We start from the raw sequence: 23,023 nt of genomic DNA on the forward strand, positions 1-23,023 counted from the left end.
GTCCCTGATGCCGGGGCCCTGCACCCACCTGGGAAGGGCTTCCCCCTATCCCTGGTGGGGGTCCCTCCATCTCCTGCTGTAGGGGCGTCCAACACACTCCCCAAGGAGGGGGGGTTCCTGTATCCCTGACACAGCTCCCCGCCCTCCCTAGCAAGGGGGTCCCGGTGCCCACGGTCCTGGCATGGCCGGGTCTCCCGTGGCACCGCGCACGTTCCCGGGAACAGAGATGGGAGAGGAAGGGGCGATGGGGGCGAGGATGCACACGCAGAACGGGGCCGGTCCGGGGCGGGGCGGGAGGGAAATCCCGGGCGACGCCGGGCGCGGCTCCTCCCCGCCCTCCACTATAAAGGCGGGGACGGGCTGGGCTGGGGCAGACGCGCGGAGCCGGCGGTGAGTGCGGGCAGGGCTGGGCACGGCCGGGCCGAGCGGCTCCGCTCCTGCGCTGCCCGGGGAGGGAGGGAGGGCGAGCGCCGGTGCCCCCGGGGAACGCCGGTGCCTGGAGCGGGGGAAACGCCGTAGCGGGGGCGGCTCCGCCTGGAGCCGTGTGCCCAGCGCTGGGAGAGAGCGGGGCCGCGCCCGGGGCCCGGGGCCGGCGGTGCCCGGGGGTAGCGGGTGCTGGGGCCGGCGGTGCCCGGGGCCGGCGGTGCGGAGCCCCCGGAGCCCCCTGGGGGATGCGGAGCCCCCGGAGCCCCCTGGGGGATGCGGAGCCCCCGGGCTGGGTCACGCTCGCCCCCCGGTGGCGGCGGTGCGGGGCGCGGTGCGGTGTTGTTCAGGGTGCGGTGCCCGGTGCTGTACGGGGTGCGGTGTTGTTCAGGGTGCTGTGCCGGGTGCGGTGCCCGGTGCTGTGCAGGGTGCGGTGCCCGGTGCTGTGCAGGGTGCGGGGTGCGGTGCCCGGTGCTGTGCAGGGTGCCGGGTGCGGTGCCCGGTGCTGTGCAGGGTGCCGTGTAGGGCACGGTGCGGGCGCGGTCCCACCGCCGAGCATCCCGCGGGTCCCGGCCACCCCCGTGCCAGCCCCCCGGACCCATCGGTGGCACGAACCGAGCGTTCTCTGCGCGGGATCAGCGCTTCAGCCGCTCCCGGATGCGGATGCCCCCAGCCCCTCCTGCTCGCCCAGCCTTGCCCAAACTGGTGGGACTGGTCCTGGCTGTCGCAGGTGTCTGTGGAGCCCCGCTGCGTGTCCCCCAGGGCTGCTCTCATCACCCAGCTCGGCTGGCTGAGGTTTTAACGGGGCCGTGCACCTGCCGCTTCCTCGCCCGAATCTTGGGGTTCCCTCGGTGCCGGGAGCCTCGGAGCTCCGGCTGGGCAGAGGTCGCTGGAAGCGGCTCCAGCCCCATGGGAGGGGACGATGACCCGGCGCCCGTCCCGGTCCCTCCCTCGTTGGTGGCTTTGGCAATCTGCAGCCATGAGTCAGGGCCAGGGTGTTATCTTGAGGCTCCAGGGTGGCACCTGAGTGGCGTCGGTGACCTGGGAATGGGGACATCGGCTCGTGACGCAGGCGGGGAGGGCCGGGGGTGTCTGGCCAGGCTGACGAACGTGTCCCCCTCCCACCACCTGCCCGGGCTTGCCTGGACATGCTGGGACTTGCCTGGCAGTGAGGTCACCCCTGTCTGTGTGCTCACACTGCCCGGAGATAGGAAGCTGGATTTCTATTTTTACTCGGGGTGCTGGGTCTGAGCGCGGGGTGCCCACGGGGGCTGAATGTGGCCCCCCAGCCCCGGGCTGGGCACTCCCCAGCTCCCCACTGGCACACTGAGCTGGTGACATGCCTGGCAATAGGATCATTGAATCATTAGGGTTGGAAAAGATCTCCAAGATCCTCGAGTCCAAAAATCTGACCGACCCTCGCCCTGTCAGCTGGACCAGAGCTCTGAGTGCCACATTCAGTTGTTTCTTGCACACTTCAGGGGTGGAATGTGGGGAAGACAATGTGGCACAGGCAATCCAGAGGGGCTGCAGGTGCTGAGTTTGGGGAGAAATTTTCCAGGAGGAGGCTGAGAACTCATTTCTTGGGGAAGTTTGGGGATGGGGAGGATCTTTTGTGGCCTGGCTTTGAGAGTCCCAGATTAGGTGGGAAATTGAGCTATGAATCTTCCTTTTTTTAAGCTGATTCAGTGAGTGTGGCTGTTGCAGCAGGGGCAAGCCTTAGCTCTGAAAACTCAAATCCCAGAGCAGTGCTGCCTCTTATCAGCTGGACTCAATGATCTTGTAGGTGTTTTCCAACCTTTACAATTCTGATTCTATGTCCAGCTTCCTCATAAGTGGGGCGTAGTGAGGGATCCATTATCCCCACATGTGTGTCAGGGGAAGCTCTGCTCGGATGGAAAGGCTTTGTCACTTTCTGGGAAGGTCAAGGCTTTCGGCACCGATTTGAAAAAAAACAAACAAGGTCTTGTTTCTGGTTACCCAACAGCTCCTTGCAGATAAGGAGGGTGGTTAACAAAGTGGTCAAGCTTGTGGCACGTTCTTGCAGCTGCTTGAAGGTTTCCTTACCACTGGGTCTGAGTTCTTGAGATGAAGAAACTGGCCAGAAAAACATCCTGTTGCTTCACTTGCCCGTGTGCTAACTTGCCCTTGCCTGCATGGAGGTGGGGATGAGCAGGTTGGGCAGTGTCTGGGGACTGGGGGAGCATCATCTGCTGTGGCTCTGAGGCTGGCACCCCCAGGGCTGTCGTGGGTGGAGCAGTGAGGTGCTGGATGCTCTGACCTGGCAGGGCTTTGCCTGCTGGAGGGGGAGTAGGGAACGTTGACATCTGCACCTTCCCCACCCTCCTGTCTCGCGCTGGGCTGTGTCTGACCTCAGCCATGCTCAAGCCTTTGCTAAAATCTCCAAAGTCAGACTCCAGATGTGTCAGTCCCCTCTGGGCTGCCTCAGTGCAGACCCAGCCCAGCTTGTCCCACCTTGGCTGCCTTGCTTTGCCCTGGTGGCCAGCGCTCCCCTGTGTTTGCTGCTGTCACCCCAGCCCCATAACTCGCTCTGCTTTCCCCGCAGCCGCCACGATGCCGCTGTCCCAGAGCAGGGCTGGGCAGAGCCCCTGCAGCACCAAAGCCTGCAGGAACCTCTTTGGCCCTGTGGACCACGAGCAGCTCCAGCAGGACTTTGAGGACCAGATGAAACAACAGCTGGAAGAAGCTCAGCAGCGCTGGAACTTCAACTTTGAGACAGAGACTCCCCTGGAAGGGCCCTTCAAGTGGGAGAGGATGCTGGTGGCTGAGCAGCCGCCCCAGCAGGTTCACAGCCTGGTCAGGGCTGTCATCAGCAGCGACAGCAGGAGCTCCCTGGCCACCAGGGTCCCCCCCAAGGAGCGTGTTGGCAGGATTTGCCCCGAGGAGGCTCAGCAGAGCTCGAAGGTTTGCAGGGCTGGTTCCCTGCAGAAACGTGGGCAGACCACAATCAAAGGTGAGCACTGGGGGTTGGTGTCACTCCTTGGGGCTTGGTGGCATTGATGTCATGGCAGGGACAGACAGAGGGGACTTGGGTGCCAGAGCCCTGCCTAGCTCTTGGGCGTGGGGAGGGGTCCCACCCTCCCTGGATGTCTCCTGGGGAAGCAGAGCCCATCTTCCAGAGGGAAAAAGGCCCCCAGCTGGGTGCCTCTTGGCTGCTGGGCTTTGTGCAGGGACTGACATTGGGCCTGTGGGTTTTGTAGCTGAAGATGCCCCCAAGTTCATCACCTTTAGTTCCAATGGCTTGACCCCAATCCTGGAATTGCTGAATATTAAGGGGTTGGAATGGACCTTAAAGATCTTCAAGGTCCATGGGCAGGAGCACCTCCCACTAGCCCAGGTTGCTCAAGGCCTTCATCCAAGCTGGCTTTGAACACTTCCAGGGTTGGAGCATCCAGAACCTCCCTGGGCAACCTGTGCCAGTGTCTCACCTCCCTCACAGTGAAAAATTTCTTCTGTGCTCCATGGTCAGGGCCTGAAGTAGAACTGCAGATGAGACAAACAGCAGAGATGATGCAGATTTACAGCTCTGCTCTCCAGCAGCTTTGCACGGGGGCTTTAGGGTGAAACCCACCTGGCCTGGGCTTGGGGTGCCTCCCTGGGGACACCTCCCTCTTCCTGCCCTGCTGTTCCCAGCGGGCTGGAGCCACTTTCCAACCCTTTCCTTCTTCCTTCCAGACTTCTACAGTGCCAAGAGGAGGATTGTCCCTGCCCGGCCCCGGCCGTGACGCGCCGGGGCAGCCGCTGCCACCAGGAGCGTGGCTCCCCACCCTGAGCTCTGTGTAGCAATGTAGATCTGTAGTTTCCTATTTATGAGTTGCTCTGGGGTCCTGAGGGACCTTCACTGTGTGCAATGTAGAGGAGGAGCCCCACGGTGGGGCTGAAGGAGGACTGAGATGGACCTGGTGGGATGAAGGCACTGCCCTGCCTGCAGAAAAGCATCCTGTGCCTGTGGGTCCAGGCACCGTCCTTGTGCTGTCCTGCTGTCCTGCCGTGGTCTGTCCCCTGCCTAGGGGCTGGTCCCGGGGGACACTTGTGTCCCAGCCACCTGGTGGCACCAGATATCTTTAAGAAATGTCACTGGTGTGGGTTGTAGAGCCCTGGGACAGCCCTGCTGCCGGCACAGGGGTGCCCTCTGTCCCAGCAGGATGGACTGAGCACTTGTCCGTGTGTGGGAGCAGAGAGATGTTGAGGCTGCTCCTTCCCACGGCTCTGGGCAGAGGAAGCTGTTCCCAGGACAAACCTTCCCTGGGAGCAGCCATGGGGGACCAGCAGTGCCCCCGGGAGGCTTTGGGATCCCCTGCACTCTGCTGGCCCCAAATCCCATTTTCTCTCCTTGCTGTTGGCTTGTTGAGTGGTACTGCTTGCCCCCATGTCCCTGCCTGCCCCGACACTGACACCAGGCTGGGGAGCCCCTGCTCTGGCTCTGCTGGGCTCCTCTAGGAAGAAGTTCTTCTCAGCAGCATGGATGATGCTGAAATAAGGAATTGTAGCTTGTTTTCCTGGACTCTTTCTCCTTTGGGGCTGGCCAGGAGAGGACCCTCACCTGACTCTGCTCTGGGAGCAAGGATGGCCTGGAGCAGAGGCTGCTCAGTTCCAGCACTGAAGGATGAGTCCCTGAGGGACTCAACACTGTCAGATCTTGGCACTTTCATGGAGTTCATCTGCTGCTCTGCTGGATTTGGACTCTGGAAACTGGTGCAAGATGGTCCCAGGAAGAAAAGGGACAGGGTTGATCTCCCACCTTGCACCACCATGCACTTTGCTGTGGGTGAAGCTTCCAAGCTCCCAGCACTAAATGTTTATTTATATTTAAAATAATGCTATGAAGTTATGTGGGGAAAGACTTTTTTGTCTGTAAGTGTTAACTCTGAATAAACAGCTGTGCAAAGGCATTCTGGGTTAATGTGGGTGATGGGAGCAGGGCCTGGCTGAGGGAGGGGGGTGTTCCAGGGGCTGGGGATCCCTCTGGGGGTGCAGCCCTGAGCTGGGATCTGCCTTTGCGAGGGCTGAGAGGAATCAAGCCTTGCCCCAACCTCTGTGCTTGACCCCATTCCCTGGGGACCGTGGTCTGGTGCTGCCACCGTGTCCCCAGCAGTGTGGGGTGTCCCTGGGGGCTCCCTGTGGCTCCTCTGTTGCCCCCATCATTCCCCTGCCCCACTGTGACTTCCCCCTGCCCCTCAGCATGTGGCCATTAGCCATGGGCAAGCTGCTCCCCTCCCTGTGCCTTTAAAGGGTGCTGGGGGCCCACAAGGGTGACCCACGCTGTGGGATGGGGACACAAGAGCACGTGCTGGCACTGCTGCTGGAAATGTGCATTTTTCTGGGTGGAACTGAGATCCCAGGGGTGTCAGGGATGTCTCAGTCCTTGGAGGACTGGGCAAGGCTTGGATGCAGACTCAGGTTCTGGTTAATGTGAGAAATGCCCAGATTTGCAGAGGATCCAGATGAAAAGAAAGCTGATGGCAATGACAACCTCGTGTCATTGCTCAGCTGAGGGTCCCTAAAGCCTCTGCCTGTCCCTGGAGTGAGGGGTGACATCCTCACAGACCCTTGACACACACTCAGCCTTTGAGCTGCTGCTGAGTCAAACCCTACAGATTTAGCCCCTGTAATCTTTCCCCTTACGTCAGTCCTTCCAAACCCCCCTGGCTGCTGCCAGGAGCTCCCCTCTGCTGTCACCTCCTGCTTGCCAGGAGCAGGAGCAATGAAGGAAATGAGAAATAAATCAGTGAACCCCCCTTGTCTGTGTTTGTGGCTTTGGGGACAGCCAGGTTGGACTCTGCAGGGTTGAGCTCTGAGTCCCCAGGACACCCCAGGACTGTGTCCCCCCAGCTTTGGGACACAAAGCAGTGATGGCAGCTGGGGAAAGGATGGAAACCTCCCACTCCCAGCCCAGGCTGTGTTTGCTGCTCCCACCCCAGCCCAGCCTCAGCACAGAGCAGGGATGCTGAGGGTCAAACCCTCACAGGGGGAGGTTCGGGTGCTTCCCTTCCCTTGTCCACATCAATCCCCTTTCATTGGGGGTCTCATTGGGGTTGGATTGTGCCCTCCCCCCTGGGCTGTGGTGACCATTGCTGATCCACTGGAAGCATGATGCCAGAGCCTTGCTGGGCAGAGGGCACAAATCAAGCTATCCCAGGGATATTTCGGGTTTTCCCTTCGAAAAGGAAAATTTTCTCCTCAAATCCTTGGGGAAAGCCAAAACCCAGCCTTTCTGTGCAGCAGCAAACATTGCAGAGGGTTGGAGGGTGAGGGGACAGCCTGACCAAGGGGATGCTTCAGTTTGGGGTGAGCAGCAGCAGCAGCTTTGCCCAGAGTGTGGAGAAGAACCAGCTGAGCTTAATCTGGCCCTGATGGAGCAGATGGACCTGAGCTGGCTGCTGCTCCCTTAGGTTAGACAGCAAATGAGCAGGGTGTGGCTGGTTCCCAGAGGGATTTCACCTGTTTAGGTGGGCAGAGAGAGCTGGGGCATTGTTCCAGATTGCAAGGAAAGATGTTCTCTATTACCATCTGTATGGCAGATTATCTTTTGTCAAGTGGGCAATTTGCCTTATCTCTTTTGAGTGACCACAGTCACTCCTCCCTCCAGAGAGGGGACATCTGCTGATAACAGCCATTGAATGTCCCTGCATGGCTGATAAGAACTACAGCATCCCATTGGGAGATGTGAGCCCAGGGGGAGGAGCCAAGCATTCCTACCTGGATATAATCTGGAGATTCTGGAACACCAGCACAGCTTCTGCACTGGATTGCCCAGAGGAACAGCAGCTGCCTCTTGCCCTGGATCTTCAGAGGCAGAGACTGCACCTTTCTCCAGGATCCCTGCTCCAGCAGAACCAGCCCTGGCACTGCAGGAGGGCTGAGCCACAATTCCAATGGTTCTGCTGCCAACAGCCTGACCCACAGGGTGTCAGGCTGGGTTCTGACTCTGACAGTGCTGGTTTGATTTACTGCATTGTTTATTTTATCTTTTTATTTTATTTTCTTCCCTATTAAAGAACTGTTATTTCCTGCTCCCATATTTTTGCCTGAGAGCCCCTTAATCTAAAATTTATAGCAATTCAGAGGGGTGGGGAGGGGTTACATTCTCCATTTCTGGGGAGGCTCCTGCCTTCCTTAGCAGACTCCTGGCTTTCCAAACCAAGCCCACATCAGCTCCCAGCCCACAGCTCCTGCCCTGGGAGCCTGGGCTCTGCTGTGGGCCAGGGGATGTTTGTTCGAGTTATGCCCTAGAGATAACAGAGTTTCCTCCTGCCTGTGTTCTCTTCGTGTTTTGCAGCTAAAGAGCAGGAAAAATGCCTCTGGTCCATCTGACTCCCCTGTCCCTCATGAGGCAGAGTGGCTGCAGCCCATGACCAGACAGTGGGTTTAAAGCCAAGTTTATAATTCAGGCAGGAGCCTTAAAAAAACCATCGGAGAACAGCACAGGAGGGACATCTTCAAATTCTGGGGGCAAAGAGCCTCCACAGGAGGGATTTTCACGTTGTTCTGTCTTTGGTAGGATGTTATAATCTGGAGGCTGTAGATAATCTTATATTTTGGGTTATTTGGAGTCTTAAAATAACATTTTTTCTTTGTCTGCTGTTCTTCCCCCCACTCCAAACCCCGCCCAGCCCCAGACATGGCAAACCAGGAAAGGATGGAGACTTTGCTGCCCTTCCTGATGGCACTGGCAGTGCCTTTGCAGAGCTGCCTTGGGACCTGGGCACTCTGGGGACACTGTGACCCTCTGGATGGCTCCTTCCCACACCCCTCTTGCAAGGCAGCAAACAGGAAATGTGTGAGCACCGGCAGTTGGTGTCACCCAGAACGGAAGGTGCCTTGAGAAAGAGAGATGAGAGCAGAGGCAGCTCCGTCCCTCTGAGCTGGGGAGCCCCTGTGCCCCACTCTGAGCGTCCCTCGTGGGCAGGGTAAGTCCTGCTGCTCGGGGGATGGCTTGGGCATCACCTTCAGGAAGAGAAAAGTGAGGGAAATAAGGGTTTTTTCTTGCTGTTGTGATCCAAGGGGTTTTTTTCCTGCTGCCTGTGAGGGGCTGTGGCTGGGGCTCCTTTCTGAGGGTTGGGAGCAGCGCAGGGTCCTGTGGAGGGAGGCAGAACACTGGGAGCTTGGGATGCCATGGGGGGCCCTGCTTGGCTGGGTGAGGGCCACAATTCCCATCCCATCCCATCCCATCCCATCCCATCCCATCCCATCCCATCCCATCCCATCCCCCTGCTCGTTCAGCACCTCCATCATGCTGTGGGCTTAGCTCACTTGCCCTGGAGCTGGAACAGGAACCAGGGTCTTCTCCATGCCTTAAACAACCCCCCTGCCCCCCAGAGCTCCTGCTTCTGCTGTCTTAGAGGCTGGGACCACCACAAGGCTGTTTCTGGTCCTGTGGGACTCCAGCAACTCCACAAGACCCTCTTCTTGTTTTAAGGGTTTGGGGCTGGTTTTGGGCTCTGTTCCCATTTCTGATGCACACTGGGATTCAGCAGGACCTGTTTCTCATGGCAAAGGGAGGGGGCAGAGGGCTGGAGGAGCTGCTGTCCCCCCAGGCTGGGAGGGGAGAGCTGGGCTCAGCCAGACCCAGCAAGGCCCTGGCTCTGTGTCACCGCTCCCCACGGTTTCCTTCCCTCACAGTTTCAGCTTTGCCACACAAAGAACAGCCCCCCTAGGGGATGGCATGGTGGCTCTTGGTGACAGGGCCACCCACCCAGGCTGGGGACAGGGCACTGGGGCCCCCAGCTCAGGCCCCACGAGCCTGGGCGAGCAGCAGCGTGGTGGAAACCGGCCAAGGGCTCCTGCGCTCTGCCCGGAGGTGACTCACAGCTGTGAAAACTGGGGGAGGACTTTAAAAGGTGCTGCTGAGCTCTGAGAAGGCAGGTGGGACCAGCACGTGTTGCTCAGACCTCCTGCATCACCTTGGCTGGTCCTTTCCTGGTGTCACTTCCTTGCTGTGTCACCTCCTGGCAGGCTTACCCTTGTGCTCTGTGCATCCTCCACAGCCAGGGAAGAGATTTCCATGGGAAAGGTTTGGGGAGATTTGGGATGGGTGCTTGGCTGGTGGCAGGAGTGTTCAGCAGGCTGGGAGTCCCTGGGAGGGCTGGCAGGAGCAGCTGTTGCTGCTGCAGATCCAGGCTCCATCCGTGCCGTGCAATCAGAGATAAGGCCTTCCCTTCCCTTCCTGTTGCCAAACTCTCCTCAGCAATCGAGGTTTGGGCCCTTGACAGCAGCAAAATGAACTTCCAGCTTGGTGCCTCTCTGCTGTCTCCCACCAGGCTGGAGCAAAGGTGCCCAGTGAGGGCAGGGCTGGCCGAGTGTCCCCGCCAGGCCAGGCCAGGCCATGTCCGAGCGCCGGGCGGGCACCAAGGGCCGGCGCTTGGGCTCCAGCCGGCGCAAGCAGCTGCAGGAGGGCCCTGGGCAGGCACCAGCACCAGCACCCAGCCCCAGTGAGGAGCCACCATGGGCATCTGAGATAGTGCAGAGGGTGCAGCAGCTGCTCAGCACCAGGCACACGGAGCAGGCAGGAGTCGTCACCCGCTCGGACGTGCAGGTGAGGATGGGGCTGTGCCCTGGGCTCCAGCACTGCCACGGTCACTGCCGATGCTGTGACAGGTGGGTTTTACCCTGGTTTGCTTTGGTTTTAGAAGCTGCAGGAGGAAGGTTTGCCATGCAGCAGGGAGGAGCTGGAGCTGGTGTTTGATGGGCTGGATGCTGCTGGCACCGGGCGCTTGGGCACAGAGGAGTTCACGGCCGGGCTCCGTAAGTGCAGCCTGGGCTGGTCCTGGACACGGTCCCAGGGCTCTCCTGGGGGATGAGGTGCTGCCTTTGCTGTGTGGCACAGGATGAATCGTCCCCATGACCAGCTCTCAGCCCTTGGCTCACCAGGAGCAGGGTCCTGCTGTGCTGAACCGCTTTGTTGAAGCCGTGGAGAGGGAAATGTTGGTGTTTGGGCTTTGCTGTTGCCCTGCTGGGCACTGAGGATTTGGGATATCTGTCAGCAGGGCAGTTCCTGAGCTCCCAAAATGCTGCCAGGGAGCACCGGAGGAGGAAGACGGCGTCGCGGAGGGTGAGGCTGGTGCTGCCCAGCCCAGTGCTGGAACAGGGGGACAGCGAGGAGAGCAGGCACTTCAGAGCCTTCATAGAGCAGCTGGGCACAGACAACCCCTCTGAAGAGTGAGTGCCCTGCTTGGCACCCGTGGGTGTCCTGCAGGATGGACAGAGGGGGAAAGCTTGGGGCAGGGAGCTCAGAAATGGCGCGGAGGTGCCTTGGGCCTGAGCACAGGAGCGGGGTCACAGCAACCCCAGAGCTCACACACCTCAAAAAGTGTGAGTTCAGTGACTCAGCTGGCCTGGCTTTGGGGGTTCTGGGGGGATGCTCACCCCAAAACACCCCTGTCCCTGCAGACAGGAGATCTGGCAGCTCTGGGTGAAGCTCCGGCAGGACGAGCCCCAGCTGCTGGACAACCTGGAGGGATTCCTGGCCAAGATGAGGCAGCGCATCCAAGAAGCCAGGAGGGAGAAGGAGGCTCTGGAGCTGACTCTGAACAGGTGAGTGACCCCAGGATAGTGCACAGGGATGGGACAGGAGGGATGGGGACAGGGGTGGGGCCCTGGAGGGCCACCCCAGCCGTGTGGAGAAACCTGGATGCCCTCAGCATCTCCACCAGCGGCCGGAGCAGAGGTTCTGCCAATGTTTGGGGTCGGGCTCCCTCTACAGTCACGGAAGCGATGGCAAAAGGGCCGGACGGACTGCCGGACACATCCGTGCTGGGGGACACCCTTGGGCAAACCCAGCCCGGCATCCCGAGGCTCCGAGGGCACTGTGGGGTCCTGGAGTGGCTCTCACCCCCCTGCCCGGCCCTGCTGTCACCACAGGCGTGTGGCCGAGCACGACAAGGACGTGCAGCAGCTCTGCGAGGCCCTGGAGCAGCAGATCCAGCAGGAGCAGCTGCGGCTGCAGCAGCAGGTGGGTGCCCAGCTGTTCCTGTCCCCCGCCGTCCCTGCCCTGGGGACCCAGCACCCCGGGCCCGCTGGGCAGCTGCCGGTGGGTCAGAGGGTGCCAGCGTCCTTGTGCCACCCAGAGCACGGCCCGGAGCCGCCAGCAGGGCGAGGAGCTGCAGCGAGCGCTGGATGCCAGCGAGAGGGAGGTGCAGCGCTTGGTCACAGCACAGATGGAGGTGGGCTGCCCCCAACCCCCCCTCTGTGAGCCAGGGGTCTCCGGGCTGTGCTGTAACAACCCCATGCTGCTGCACAGCCTGTTCTGGGGTGTCCCCACCGCCCCTGGCTGCAGGCTGTCACACAGGACCCGCTACACCCCATCCCTGCCCTCCCCTCCATCCCCCGAGGACACAAGTTAGGTTTCCCATCCACCATCCTCGTGTTGTCATTATAGTGCAAGGGTTCTATTGTCATTACATTGCAAGGAGTTTTGTACTGCCTTGATGTTTCTCGTAGGCAGCTCCTCTAGGCACTGCCTCTTCCTTGTCCTCACAGCCACCATCTGACTCCAGTTCCCACCAATCCACTCTTTTATAACACTCTTCTGATGTGTTATACAGCTGTGGCCTGTTAACATCAGGCCTGCTCCTAATCTTTAGTAATTGGTTCAGCTGTAACTCTAGTGGATAAGATTGCATTCTATACCACCTTCATTTACCCATTCTGTATCCCCCTACATCCTCGGGGTGGGGGGGTGGTGTGAAATTCAGCCCTGTTCTAGAGGAGGTGGTTGTGAATTATTTTGCGTGGGGATTTTTGGCTCTGAGTGTCCTGGTTGCCATCCCCCAGCTGGAGCGGCGCTGCCGCAGCCTCCAGAGCTCCCAGCAAGCGACCAGCACGGAGAACCAGCAGCTGCAGGAGAGCAACCAGGCCCTGCAGCAGCACCTGCAGCACCTGCACCAGCAGCTGCAGCACACCCAGGGCCACCTGAGGACCATGAGGGCTACAGTGGCTTGGGAGCACATGGGGGAGCCCAGGTGAGTGGCTGAGTGACCGTGTGTCACTCTGTGTTCCCCACAGACATCATTTCCTCCTGGATGGGGAATGAGTTGGATGGGCCTCAGGCATCACGGTGCTCCAGTGCTGCCCATGGTGCAGGTTAACTGTGGCTTGGTGTGCAAAGCATCAGAGGAGAAAGCAGGACTATCAGCACCATGAATGTGTGCCTGGAGGGCAGTGCCAGAGAGATGTGGGTGTCTGTGACCGTGTTCACAGTGGGTTTTGGATGAGGGAAAAGACAAGGATCTGACTCCATGTTTCAGAAGGCTTGATTTATTATTTTATGATGTATATTATATTAAAACTATACTAAAAGAATAGAAGAAAGGATTTCATCAGAAGGCTGGCTAAGAATAGAATAGGAAAGAATGATAACAAAGGCTTGTGGCTCGGCTCTCTGTCCGAGCCAGCTGGGCTGTGATTGGTCATTAATTAGAAACATCTAACATGGGCCAATCCCAGATGCACCTGTTGCATTCCACAGCAGCAGATAACCATTGGCTACATTTTGTTCCTGAGGCCTCTCAGCTTCTCAGGAGGAAAAATCCGAAGGAAAGGATTTTTCATAAAAGATGTCTACGACAGGTGTCCTTCACCCAGGAGGGCTCAACAGGACTGATCCAAGGATTGTGGGTTTTGCTGACCTGCCCTATCACTGCCCTGACAGCCCTGGTGCTGGGGTGGATGTGGTGAAGGGGATGGAGTTCCTGTTTTGACCCTTGTGCTCTGTGTTTGCAGGGACAGAGTGGTGGCAGAGTTACCCATCGTGGTGCCAATGTCCCCACAGGTACTTCAGCTGGGTGTGTGGGGACAGGTCCAGGGCCTTGTGCTGCTCTGTTTGGGACTGCTGAGGAGCTCAAGAGCACAGGGAGCACCTGCAGCGCTGCCTCCCCTAAAACCTCTCTCAAACGGGGCAGGTGCAGATGTTTGGGAAGGGAGGGGGTTGCAGCACCTTACTTCCTGTACCTCCAAGATTTTGGGTGGGTACAGCTGGATACTTGCACATCGTTTCAGGGGGATATTCTCCCTCACCAAGTGTATTTTTCTCTCCTCCTCCCACCCTGTTTCCTGCAGCTGAGTCCTGGGAAGAGCGAGAAGTTCCGCTCCGAGATGCGGATCAGGCTGGGATCCCAGAGCAGCGAGAGCAAAGCCAAGAGCCCCCACCAAGTGTAAGGGGTCCCCTGTGTGCCCCTGGGGTCTGAGAGCTGGGGCTGAGCCCCAGGCCCTCCCTCCACCCTCCCCAGGCAAACAATGAGATTTTGTCCTTTTAGCGTTCCTCTCCCACCCACTCATTTCTCACCACGGAGCTCACACCTCTTATCCCAGCTCATCACTCCCTTGGCTCAGGAACTGGCTGTACCTGGCTGAGAATTGTCTTTTCCTGTCTGATAATGTCAATATGGGTACTGGGAAGAGGCCAGGATGCAGCCCTGGGTCTGGCTGCCTGTGTGTGCATCCCCCTTTCCCCTGCCCCCATTGCTGCCTGTGTGAACTCCAAGTGCAATGGGGGGAAATAAAATCAGGTTTGGAGAGGGATGGGGTGAGGCTGTAGATCAGAAACCCTCTGGGACTGACTGGGGATGGGAGGGAGCTGGAGCCTGACCTGGGAGCTGGTTCATTGCCCCCCTTTTCTGCCCTTTCCAGGGTTTGGGAAATGCTGCCAGCAGAAACAAACCTTTCAGGAGCCCCACAGAAAGCAAGCTCTGCAGAAGAGGACCCCTTCCCAGAACCTTTGAAAGAGGAAGGTGTCTCTGACCAAAGCTCTTTGCTAAGAGAGATGAATGATGCAATAGCAGCTCTGAGCAAACATCTGAAGGCACAAGCACTGGGTGCACCCCCTGCCCTGGCAGACACTGCCTGTCACCCCTGGGACAATGCTGAGCCCCACACGGGGACAGAGGCAGCCACAGCCCATGAAACAACCCCTGGGGTCCTGCAGGAGACCCTCCCTGGCTACATCCATCGTGAGCTGCTGGAAGGAGACCTGCAGGAGGGAGCAGGCACAGCTGAGCTTCGTGCTCTGGATGTGACACAGGCTGGTGCGTCCGCAGGAGCCGGGCACTGCACGGCTCAGGAGCCAGGGGCAGAGCAGGGAGAGAGCCCAGAGGAGGCACAGAGGATGTTATTCCTACAAGGAAAGGGTGCTGGTGTGGAGGAGATGGTGCTGAACGTGGCTGAGCATCTGGGAGAGAGCAGGGAGGCAGCAGAGCAGGTCCTGATGGAGGTGGAAGGAGCAGGGTGGCTGCAGGAAACAACAGCTTGGGCAGAACCACAGCTCCTGGGAGAAGTTGAGGAAGTGGAGATAAGCCAGAGAGAAGATTTGGAGGCAGGTCTGGGGCCACCTGAGGCTGGGCAGGAAGGTGTAGCAGTGGGACAGTGCCTTGCCATGGATGAGCAGCAGCCAGGGAGGACACTGGAGGTGCAGGCCCTGGGCACAGAGCTGCAGGGACGGGCTGACCCCACACTGGGGCTCCCTGGGAAACTGGAAACCGAGCTGGGAGAGCCCCTGGAGCCACAGCCCCCATCCTGGGGTGAGGCACAAGTGGGAGCAGCCCGTGGGGGGGGTGTCCCTGAGGTGCCAGTGGCTCCAGGCCCAGGAGTGCTGGATGAGGAGCGTGCCAGGATGGAGGTGCAGCCCCAGGGAGAGACCACGGACGCCAAAGTGCTGGAGGTGCTGCCAGCCCCAGCTGAGCGTGCAGGGAGCAGCAGAGCCAGGGACGAGGAAGAGGAGGTGGAGGAAGCAGAGCCCAGGGAGGCAGAGCAGCAGCTGCAGGGTGAGTGTGCCAGGGGAGGTGCAGGGTGGAGAGGGAGTGTGGGTGCTCTGGAGCCACTGGCAGTGGCTCTGCCACCCACCCACGGGCAGGGAGGAGGGGGAACAGATGTGGAACTGATGGAGGCCCCCAGCAGCACCAACATGGAGCTGCTGGCAGAGGTGGAGGCAGATCTGCAGGGCTGGAGTGAGGCTGGATCCCCAGGGACACAGCAGGGAGGGGGTGTGGATCCAGGAGTGCAGCTGGAGAAGGAAAAAACAGAGGTAGGGCTGGGAGAAGAAACAGGGGCTGCTGCAGTGCACAGGGAGGGTCCTTCCCCTGCAGAAACACCTGTGGGCAGCCCAGACTGGCGTGGGCTGTTCCCAGGTACAACTCAGGCACTGGTAGAGGCAGATCTGCAGCTCTCTGGGGGTCCCAGCCCAGAAAACCCCCAGGGAGGGAAGGGGGAAAGAGCTGTTCAGCTCCCAGAGAATGAGGAAGAGGATGGGGCACAAGGACAGGGTGAGCCGGGGCTGCCACATGAGCCAGTGCCTCATCCCAGTGGGGTGACCTTGGGTCAGGGGGAGGGGGCTGGTGCAGGGCTAGAGCTAAAGGAGAATGCTGAAAGCTTGGACACAGTGGAAGATCAGAGCAGTGGTGCCATTGTGCAGCTGATGGCAGAGGGGGATGAGCTCAGAGTGACACCAGGAGGGAGCACAGAGGCAAATCTGCAGCTCATGTCTGGATCCTCAGGGACAGAGCAGGGAGGGAGCGTGGATCCAGAGGTGCAGCCCCTGGATCAGGAGGATAAAGAAGAGGTTTTGGAAAGGAAGACAGAGGATGTCCAGGCAGATATGGTGTTCCATGAGGGTCCCAGCCCAGGGGCTCCATGGGGAGGAGAGGCTGAAAAAGCTGTTCAGCTGGAGGAGGAGGATGGGGCACAAGGACAGGGTGAGGATGAGCTGCCACACGAGCCTGAGCTTGACATGGACAGATTAGGGGTCAGGCAAAGAGAGGGGGCTGATGAAGACATGCAAGCTCAGGAAGAGGCTGAAAGCCTGGACACTACTGAGGAGCAGAGCAGTGGTGCCAATGTGCAGCTGATGGCAGAGGGGGATGAGCTCAGACTGACCCAAGGAGGGAGCACAGAGGCAAATCTGCAGGTCTGGGGTGAGGCTGGATCCTCAGGGACAGAGCAGGGAGGGAAACTGGATCCAGAGGTGAAGCCTCTGCATCAGGAGGGTAAAGAAGAGTTGGTGGAAGGGGAGGCAGAGGATGCCCAGGAAGATATGGTGTTCCATGAGGATCCCAGCCCAGAAGGCCCACAGGGAGGAGAGGCTGAAAAAGCTGTTCAGCTGGAGGAGGATGGGGCACAAGGACAGGGTGAGCATGGGCTGTCACACGAGCCTGAGCTTGATCTGCAGGGATCAGTAGCTGAGCGTGGTGAAGGGGCTGATGAAGACATGCAAGCTCAGGAAGAGGCTGAAAGCCTGGACACTACTGAGGAGCAGAGCAGCGGTGCCAATGTGCAGCTGATGGCACAGGGGGATGAGCTCAAATCAGCATCAGGAGAAAGCACAGAGGCAGATCTGCAGCCCTTAATCCAGACTGACTCCATGGGGACAGAGCAGGGAGGGAATGTGGCTCCAGATGTGCATCCCCTGGATCAGGGGGATAAAGCAGAGGTAGTGGAAAGGGAGGCAGAGGAGTCCTGGACAGACACTCAGCTGTGTGTGACTGCCAGCCCTGAAACTCCCCGTGGAGGGGAGCTCTGTGCAGCTGTGCAGCCCAGGGATGGGGCTGGGGATGAGGGACAGGGACAGGGTGTGCGTGGGCAAAAGCAGGAGCTGGTGCCTGACCCATCTGGAGTGACCATCAGACAGAGAAGGGGGACAGATGGACGTGTGCAGCCAGTGGAGGAGGCTGAAAGCTTGGACACAGTGGAAGATCAGAGCAGTGGTGCCAATGTGCAGCTGATGGCAGAGGGGGATGAGCTCAGAGTGACACCAGGAGGGAGCACAGAGACAGATCTGCAGCCCTTGGGTGAGGCTGGATCCTCAGGGACAGAGCAGGGAGGGAAACTGGATCCAGAGGTGCAGCCTCTGCATCAGGAGGGTAAAGAAGGGTTGGTGGAAGGGGAGGCAGACGATGCCCAGGCAGATATGGTGTTCCATGAGGGTGCCACCCCAGGGGCTCCATGGGGAGGAGAGGCTGAAAAAGCTGTTCAGCTGGAGGAGGAGGATGGGGCACAAGGACAGGGTCAGGATGAGCTGCCACACGAGCCTGAGCTTGATATGGACAGATTAGGGGTCAGGCAAAGAGAGGGGGCTGATGAAGACAGTGCAAGCTCAGGAAGAGGCTGAAAGCCTGGACACTACTGAGGAGCAGAGCAGTGGTGCCAATGTGCAGCTGATGGCAGAGGGGGATGAGCTCAGAGTGACACCAGGAGGGAGCACAGAGGCAAATCTGCAGGTCTGGAATGAGGCTGGATCCTCAGGGACAGAGCAGGGAGGGATTGTGGATCCAGATGTGCATCCCCTGGATCAGGAGGGTAAAGCAGAGTTAGTGGAAGGGTGGAAGGGGAGGCAGAGGATGCCCAGGCAGATCTGCAGCTCTCAGAGGGCCTCAGCTCAGGGGTTCCATGGGTGGAGGGGAGAGGAGCCCTTCAAAATGAGGAGGAAGAGGAGGGTGGGGCAGAAGTACCAGGTGAGAATGGGCTGCCACAGGAGTCTGTGCTTGCTCCAGAAGAAGCAGGAGGCCAACAGGGAGAGGGGCCTGGTGCAGAGCCACAGGAGGAGGCTGGAAGGCTGCACACACTGGAGGCCCAGAGCACTGATGCTGGTGTGCAGCTGTTCACAGACCAGCAGATGCCCAAATCAGGCTCAGGAGGGAGCACAGAGGCAGATCTGACACCTCTGGGTGTAGCTGGGTTGTGGGAAGGGGAGCAGAGCCTGACTCCAGGTTTGGAGGCAGGTCTGGGCACATCTCCCACTGCAAAGCCATGGGAAGGGGCTGCTGCTGCAGATGTGCCCCCTCCAGCTGAGGCTGCCACTGCTGCAGAGGGCCCTGGTCTGGAGGCAAAACTGGGAGCGTGCATTGGTCCTGAGGGGCAGATCCTGGAGGCACAGGAATTACTGCAGGGAGAGAGGGCTCCTGCAGAGGGGAAGCCTCTGGATGGAGCTCATGGTCTGGAAGTGGCACAGCGAGAGAGGCTGGAGGCAGGGGTGAGGAATGGAGTGAAAACTCAGGGTCTAGGACTAAACCAGGGCCATGATGATGCTGAGTTGGCCTCCCTGGTCTCCGAGGTGCTGTCACAACTCAGCCCCCTAAAGCTGGAAACGATGATGCAGGAGGATGTTCTCATTCCAGATGTGTGGCGGCTTTGTGCTCCGGGACAGGCAGCCCAAAGGGAGCTTCAGGAGCAGGTTTCAGCACAGGGACATGAGGGGAGGCTTCACAAGGTGACCCAACAGCCAGAGGGGGAGACACCACCCACGAGGGAACCGGAGCACACGGCTGCTGGACCTGCTGAGCATCCCAAGCAAGAGGTGCCGCCAGCATCACCACTGCACAAGGCAGTGCAACCAGGAGATGCTGGGAATGATCAGCTGGGGGTGGTCCTCAGAGAAAACTCACTGGGGCAAAGGCAGCTCTTGGGAGAGCAGAGCAAAGACATCAGTGTTGGTGAAAGAGAGAAGATGCAAGAGTTTGGTGAGAAAATGAGCCAGGAAGGTGAGCCCAGCTCAGGAGAGCCAGGGGCTGTGACTGCAGCTGGGGCAGGAGCTGCCCCACAGGGTTGTCCTAAAGCTGCCCTGGACCCAGACCACCTGTACAACGTGCTGTTTGTTGGGGACTCCCACGTGGGCAAAACGTCGTTCCTGTACCGTTTGCACGCCGACACCTTCAACCCCCACCTCACGGCCACTGTGGGTAGGTCTCCTCCAGCCCCCTCCAAGAACTCTCTTAGATCACAGCTGCAGTTCCCTTTCCTCCACCCCACAAGCTGCTGGTGGTCCCCACACGCCTGTTACAGCTCACACCAAGCGTGGTGTACGAGCAGTCCCCAGGGGCCAAGCAGAACCACCAAGTCCCCACGCCTGGGTGCTCATGGGCAGGAAATGCTGCTTCTCCTTGTCCTTCCTAGCAGCAGTGGCCCAGTGCTCTCCTCTCTGCTTTGCCTTTCAGCTCCATTCTCCTTTCCTCATCGTCCTGGTTTTATTCATCGTGAGATGACAGACCTTCCCAAAATCCAGTGATTAAACATCTCAAAGCCAGAGGCTCACTTGGGACCAACCCCTGGAGCTGCAGCCTCAGACCACCCTGCACCATGTTTCTTCTCCATCCATCTTCTGTCACAGGGCAGAACTCAAAATACAGTATCAAAATATTTTCTTTTGTGTTTTCCAGGACTGGATTACCAGATCAAAAACCTCGTTGTGGATAACAAGTGCTTTGCTCTGCGTCTGTGGGACTCAGCTGGTCAGGAAAGGTGAGGTGCTGGTGCTGCTTAAGGACACAAACTGGGATTTTTTCCCCTGTAGTTTAGGGGCAATTGATATCCTTTGCTTTGCTAAGCAAAGGTGAGATTGCTCAAGGAGGGACTCTGTACAGTATGTGATCTGATAAAGCATAATAAAGGAAGTAATTAAGATAAACCTGGCGCTCAGGCTGTTCCTATGGCCCCTGCCATCAGGACAAGAGCCAAATGTGGGGGCTGCCTGTTTTGTAGACGTGCGTTCCCACCTTTCCCGCTAGGATTTCACATCCCACCTAGGCAGAACCTCCTCAGACCGTGCTGGTGATCATCCCAAATGCCCGCAGGTACCGCAGCATGACCAAGCAGTTTTTCCGGAAGGCGGACGGGGTGGTGCTGATGTACGACATCACCTCCGAGTACTCCTTCTCCGACGTGCGCTACTGGCTCAGCTGCATCCAGGTGGGGGCGGTGAAAAGCTCTTGGGACTGACAGGAGTGGCCAAGCCCTTTGGAAAGGGTATTCTGCGTTGCTTTCATTATAAAATAATTTTTTTTTTTTCGTGGAGGATTTAACGCAGATACAAACGATTTTCACACGCTGGCAGTGTTTCCCAGGGTAATTTGTTGATAGTGTGAAAAAAAGGCAATCACTTGGTTTTAAAATTTTAAAAGTTTAATGGTAATAAAATGATTATAAAAATAGCAATACAATTAGAGTAATAATAATTTGGACGATTTGAATTAGGACAATATGAGACAATAGAAACAAGAGTCATGGGCCTCTGGGTACCTCTTTCTGAGCAGCATAAGCCCAAAAAAGGACCCACGATTAACCCTTAAAAGCAACTGGCCTGTTGCATATTCATACTCCTCATCCATGATGCATAAATTCCATTCAAACACAGGATTCTGTCTGCTCATCGTCAGCTTCCTCCTCTGAATCCTGACGGTGTCATCCTGTCCTAGCAAGGCAGGAAGAAGTTCGTTTCTCCTGATAATGGAGCAATAAATTCTCTTTCTTTGAAAGATTTGGGTGTCCCGTGGCTGCTGTCTCAGTGTGAGTCCTTTCTTTAGGAAAAAAAAGTATCCTACATAGCACAGTTTCTATTTTAACATTATGTTATAGCCTAAAACAATATTTAACACACTACTTAAGAGAATTAATACAGCATAACTTTCTAACACAACACATATAATAGTTATTTTAATATTTGCGAAAAGCCAATCATAAATATGCATTTTTCACACTTTCGTTATAAAATAATTTTTTTCCTGGAGGATTTAAGGCAGATACAAGTGATTCTCACATGCTGGCAGTGTTTCCCAGGGTAATTTGTTGATAGAACCAGTAGGGTAATGATAAACTCTTAAACAATTAAAAACTAGTGCAAAGGAATGGAAAATGTTGCTTTTACATCAAGAACAGTCCACTTTGAGTCCTAGGGAATGAGAGGTTATTCAAGGCCTATTAAAAACTTCTTTTCAGAGATTTCCAGTTGACATAAAACCAGTGTTTAAAAATGCTGAAACAAAATAGGATATTGCCTCACTTGGTGCCTGTAAATCCCACCTAGAGCACCTTCAAAGACTGCTGCAGTTGAGAACAAAGTGAATTCATTACAAGTGTAACTCATCCAGTGCTCTGTCATGTTAATAGACATAGGCAGATGATTTAAGGAGAAAAAAAAACAAATCTTAAATGCTGTTGAAATTATTCAATTATTTAAAGTTTTGTTGTTAGCCCAAATCCGTGGGTGTCAGTCATGGTGTTCCAGGATATGTGTAGAAAGTGTGGCCAGCTGGGATTCAAGGACGATTTTGAAGCTGTTCTGATCTTCCCTACTTTCTCACTCAGGAAGGAGCAGAGGATGGAGTTGCTGTTCTGCTTCTTGGGAACAAAACCGACTGTGCTGCCCAGAGACAGGTCCCTACAAAGGAGGGTGAATGCCTGGCCAAGGTAGGTGGTGAAGCACAGCCAGCCAAGCGAGGCAGGGACACCTAAGGATCAACACCATCAACCCCAAGAGCTGGAGAAAGGGGAAAGCCCTTAATTTACCCCTCATGCATCAGTGGTTGACAAAATGTTCTCTGAATCCATCTCTCACCCTTCCCTGCCTTGCTTTCCCTTTGTCACTTCAATTTTGCCTCAGCACCATCCCAGTAAATTGGTTTATGCAACTGGATTTGTAAATTAAAAGATTTTCAGCTCTGATTATCTTTGCTGTGAAGTGTTGAGTATCTTCCCAGCATCATAAAAATAGTAAACCCACTGAGCACTATCCTGGTTTAAAGATACTAAAATGATCAAATTTGATTAATCTCTTCACATATAGATGGCTAATAAAAATTAGATTAGGAGAATGAGAAGAATCTCACCTTTACTGCCTTATGGGATTCGGGCCAGAATCCATGGAGCAGTTTTGCTAATGAAGATCAGGGATAGATTCTTATTCTACCAAACTGAGAGGGAGCAAAAAAAGAGTTGGGAACATCTAGTTATGCCTCTCTGTGTTTGCTCCCATGACCAAATTCTTCTGTCTGCACAGTCATCCTTTTCCTTGGTGTTAAAAGCTGGTGTTGTAGCAACCAGAAAATCTGGATTTCACCCTCATGTTCCAGTAAATAAGTTACTGAGTTATTTGTTTCCTTGATTCCCTCCTGTTTCCCCTTGATGGGGACTGTCCCATGGCTATTTATTCCCACATTAAACTATTCCAGTGCAAGAACATTACATTTCTACTGGGGGTTTGTGTCTTCCAGGAGCACCAGCTCATGTTTTATGAGTGCAGCGCTGCCTCAGGCCACAACGTCTTCGAGTCCATGGTCAGCTTCACCAGGTGAGCCAAGTGCTTGGATTTTTTCACCTGTCCTCGATTTAATGGGCTTCCTCTCTGCTTTTTTAACTCCAAACACTGGATGTCACCATCACCAGAGACTCCATGCCCAAATGTCAGGGAAAACTCAGGGTAGCTCATGTTGGGATGAGCATTTAGCACTGCTCTAACTTCTCTCCTGAACAACCAGCATTGCAAGGAGGTGAATTAAACCCTCTTGGGGATGCTGCTGATTTCTCCCTGGCTTGACTGAAACATGTTCTGTCTGTGATTTGATTTAGGTTGGAATTTTTAGCAGCATCCACAGCTCTAGGATCACATGGAACTGGAAGGATCCTGACTCCTTTCAGCTGTGCTGGGCCTCTTGTACCAAGGTTCATCAAAACAAACAGCACAGAAATACAAAATATGTGGGAAATACACAGCTAATTTGCTTGCTTTTCTCTCAGGTTGCTCAAAGTTCGTGAGGATGAATTGAAAAACAAGGCAGAAGAGGTACCAAAGGCACCCCAGAAGAAAAAGGGCTGCTGCTGGTGA

The 23,023-nt window shown here is 56.7% G+C and overlaps 2 protein-coding genes across 2 annotated transcripts; both read left to right on the plus strand.

Annotated features, from left to right (window-relative positions):
- The first annotated feature begins 365 nt into the window (after positions 1-365).
- On the plus strand, positions 366-5,336 carry CDKN1A (cyclin dependent kinase inhibitor 1A). Its single transcript, XM_036398153.2, has 3 exons — positions 366-390; positions 2,990-3,397; positions 4,120-5,336. Exons 2-3 carry the CDS (start codon positions 2,998-3,000, stop codon positions 4,167-4,169), a joined length of 450 nt encoding a protein of 149 aa, XP_036254046.1. The 5' UTR covers positions 366-390; positions 2,990-2,997; the 3' UTR covers positions 4,170-5,336.
- Positions 5,337-9,769: 4,433 nt separating this feature from the next.
- RAB44 (RAB44, member RAS oncogene family) lies at positions 9,770-23,023 on the plus strand. The gene is made up of 16 exons (XM_036398537.1): positions 9,770-9,979; positions 10,074-10,188; positions 10,431-10,602; positions 10,834-10,977; positions 11,305-11,395; positions 11,511-11,606; positions 12,217-12,404; positions 13,165-13,213; positions 13,501-13,595; positions 14,071-14,465; positions 18,546-19,106; positions 19,584-19,665; positions 19,998-20,112; positions 21,508-21,609; positions 22,413-22,489; positions 22,936-23,023. The coding sequence occupies exons 1-16, from the start codon at positions 9,770-9,772 to the stop codon at positions 23,021-23,023; spliced, it is 2,580 nt and encodes an 859-aa protein (XP_036254430.1).

Source organism: Molothrus ater, chromosome 25 (assembly GCF_012460135.2).
Source record: "Molothrus ater isolate BHLD 08-10-18 breed brown headed cowbird chromosome 25, BPBGC_Mater_1.1, whole genome shotgun sequence".
Classification (NCBI taxonomy): domain Eukaryota; kingdom Metazoa; phylum Chordata; class Aves; order Passeriformes; family Icteridae; genus Molothrus; species Molothrus ater.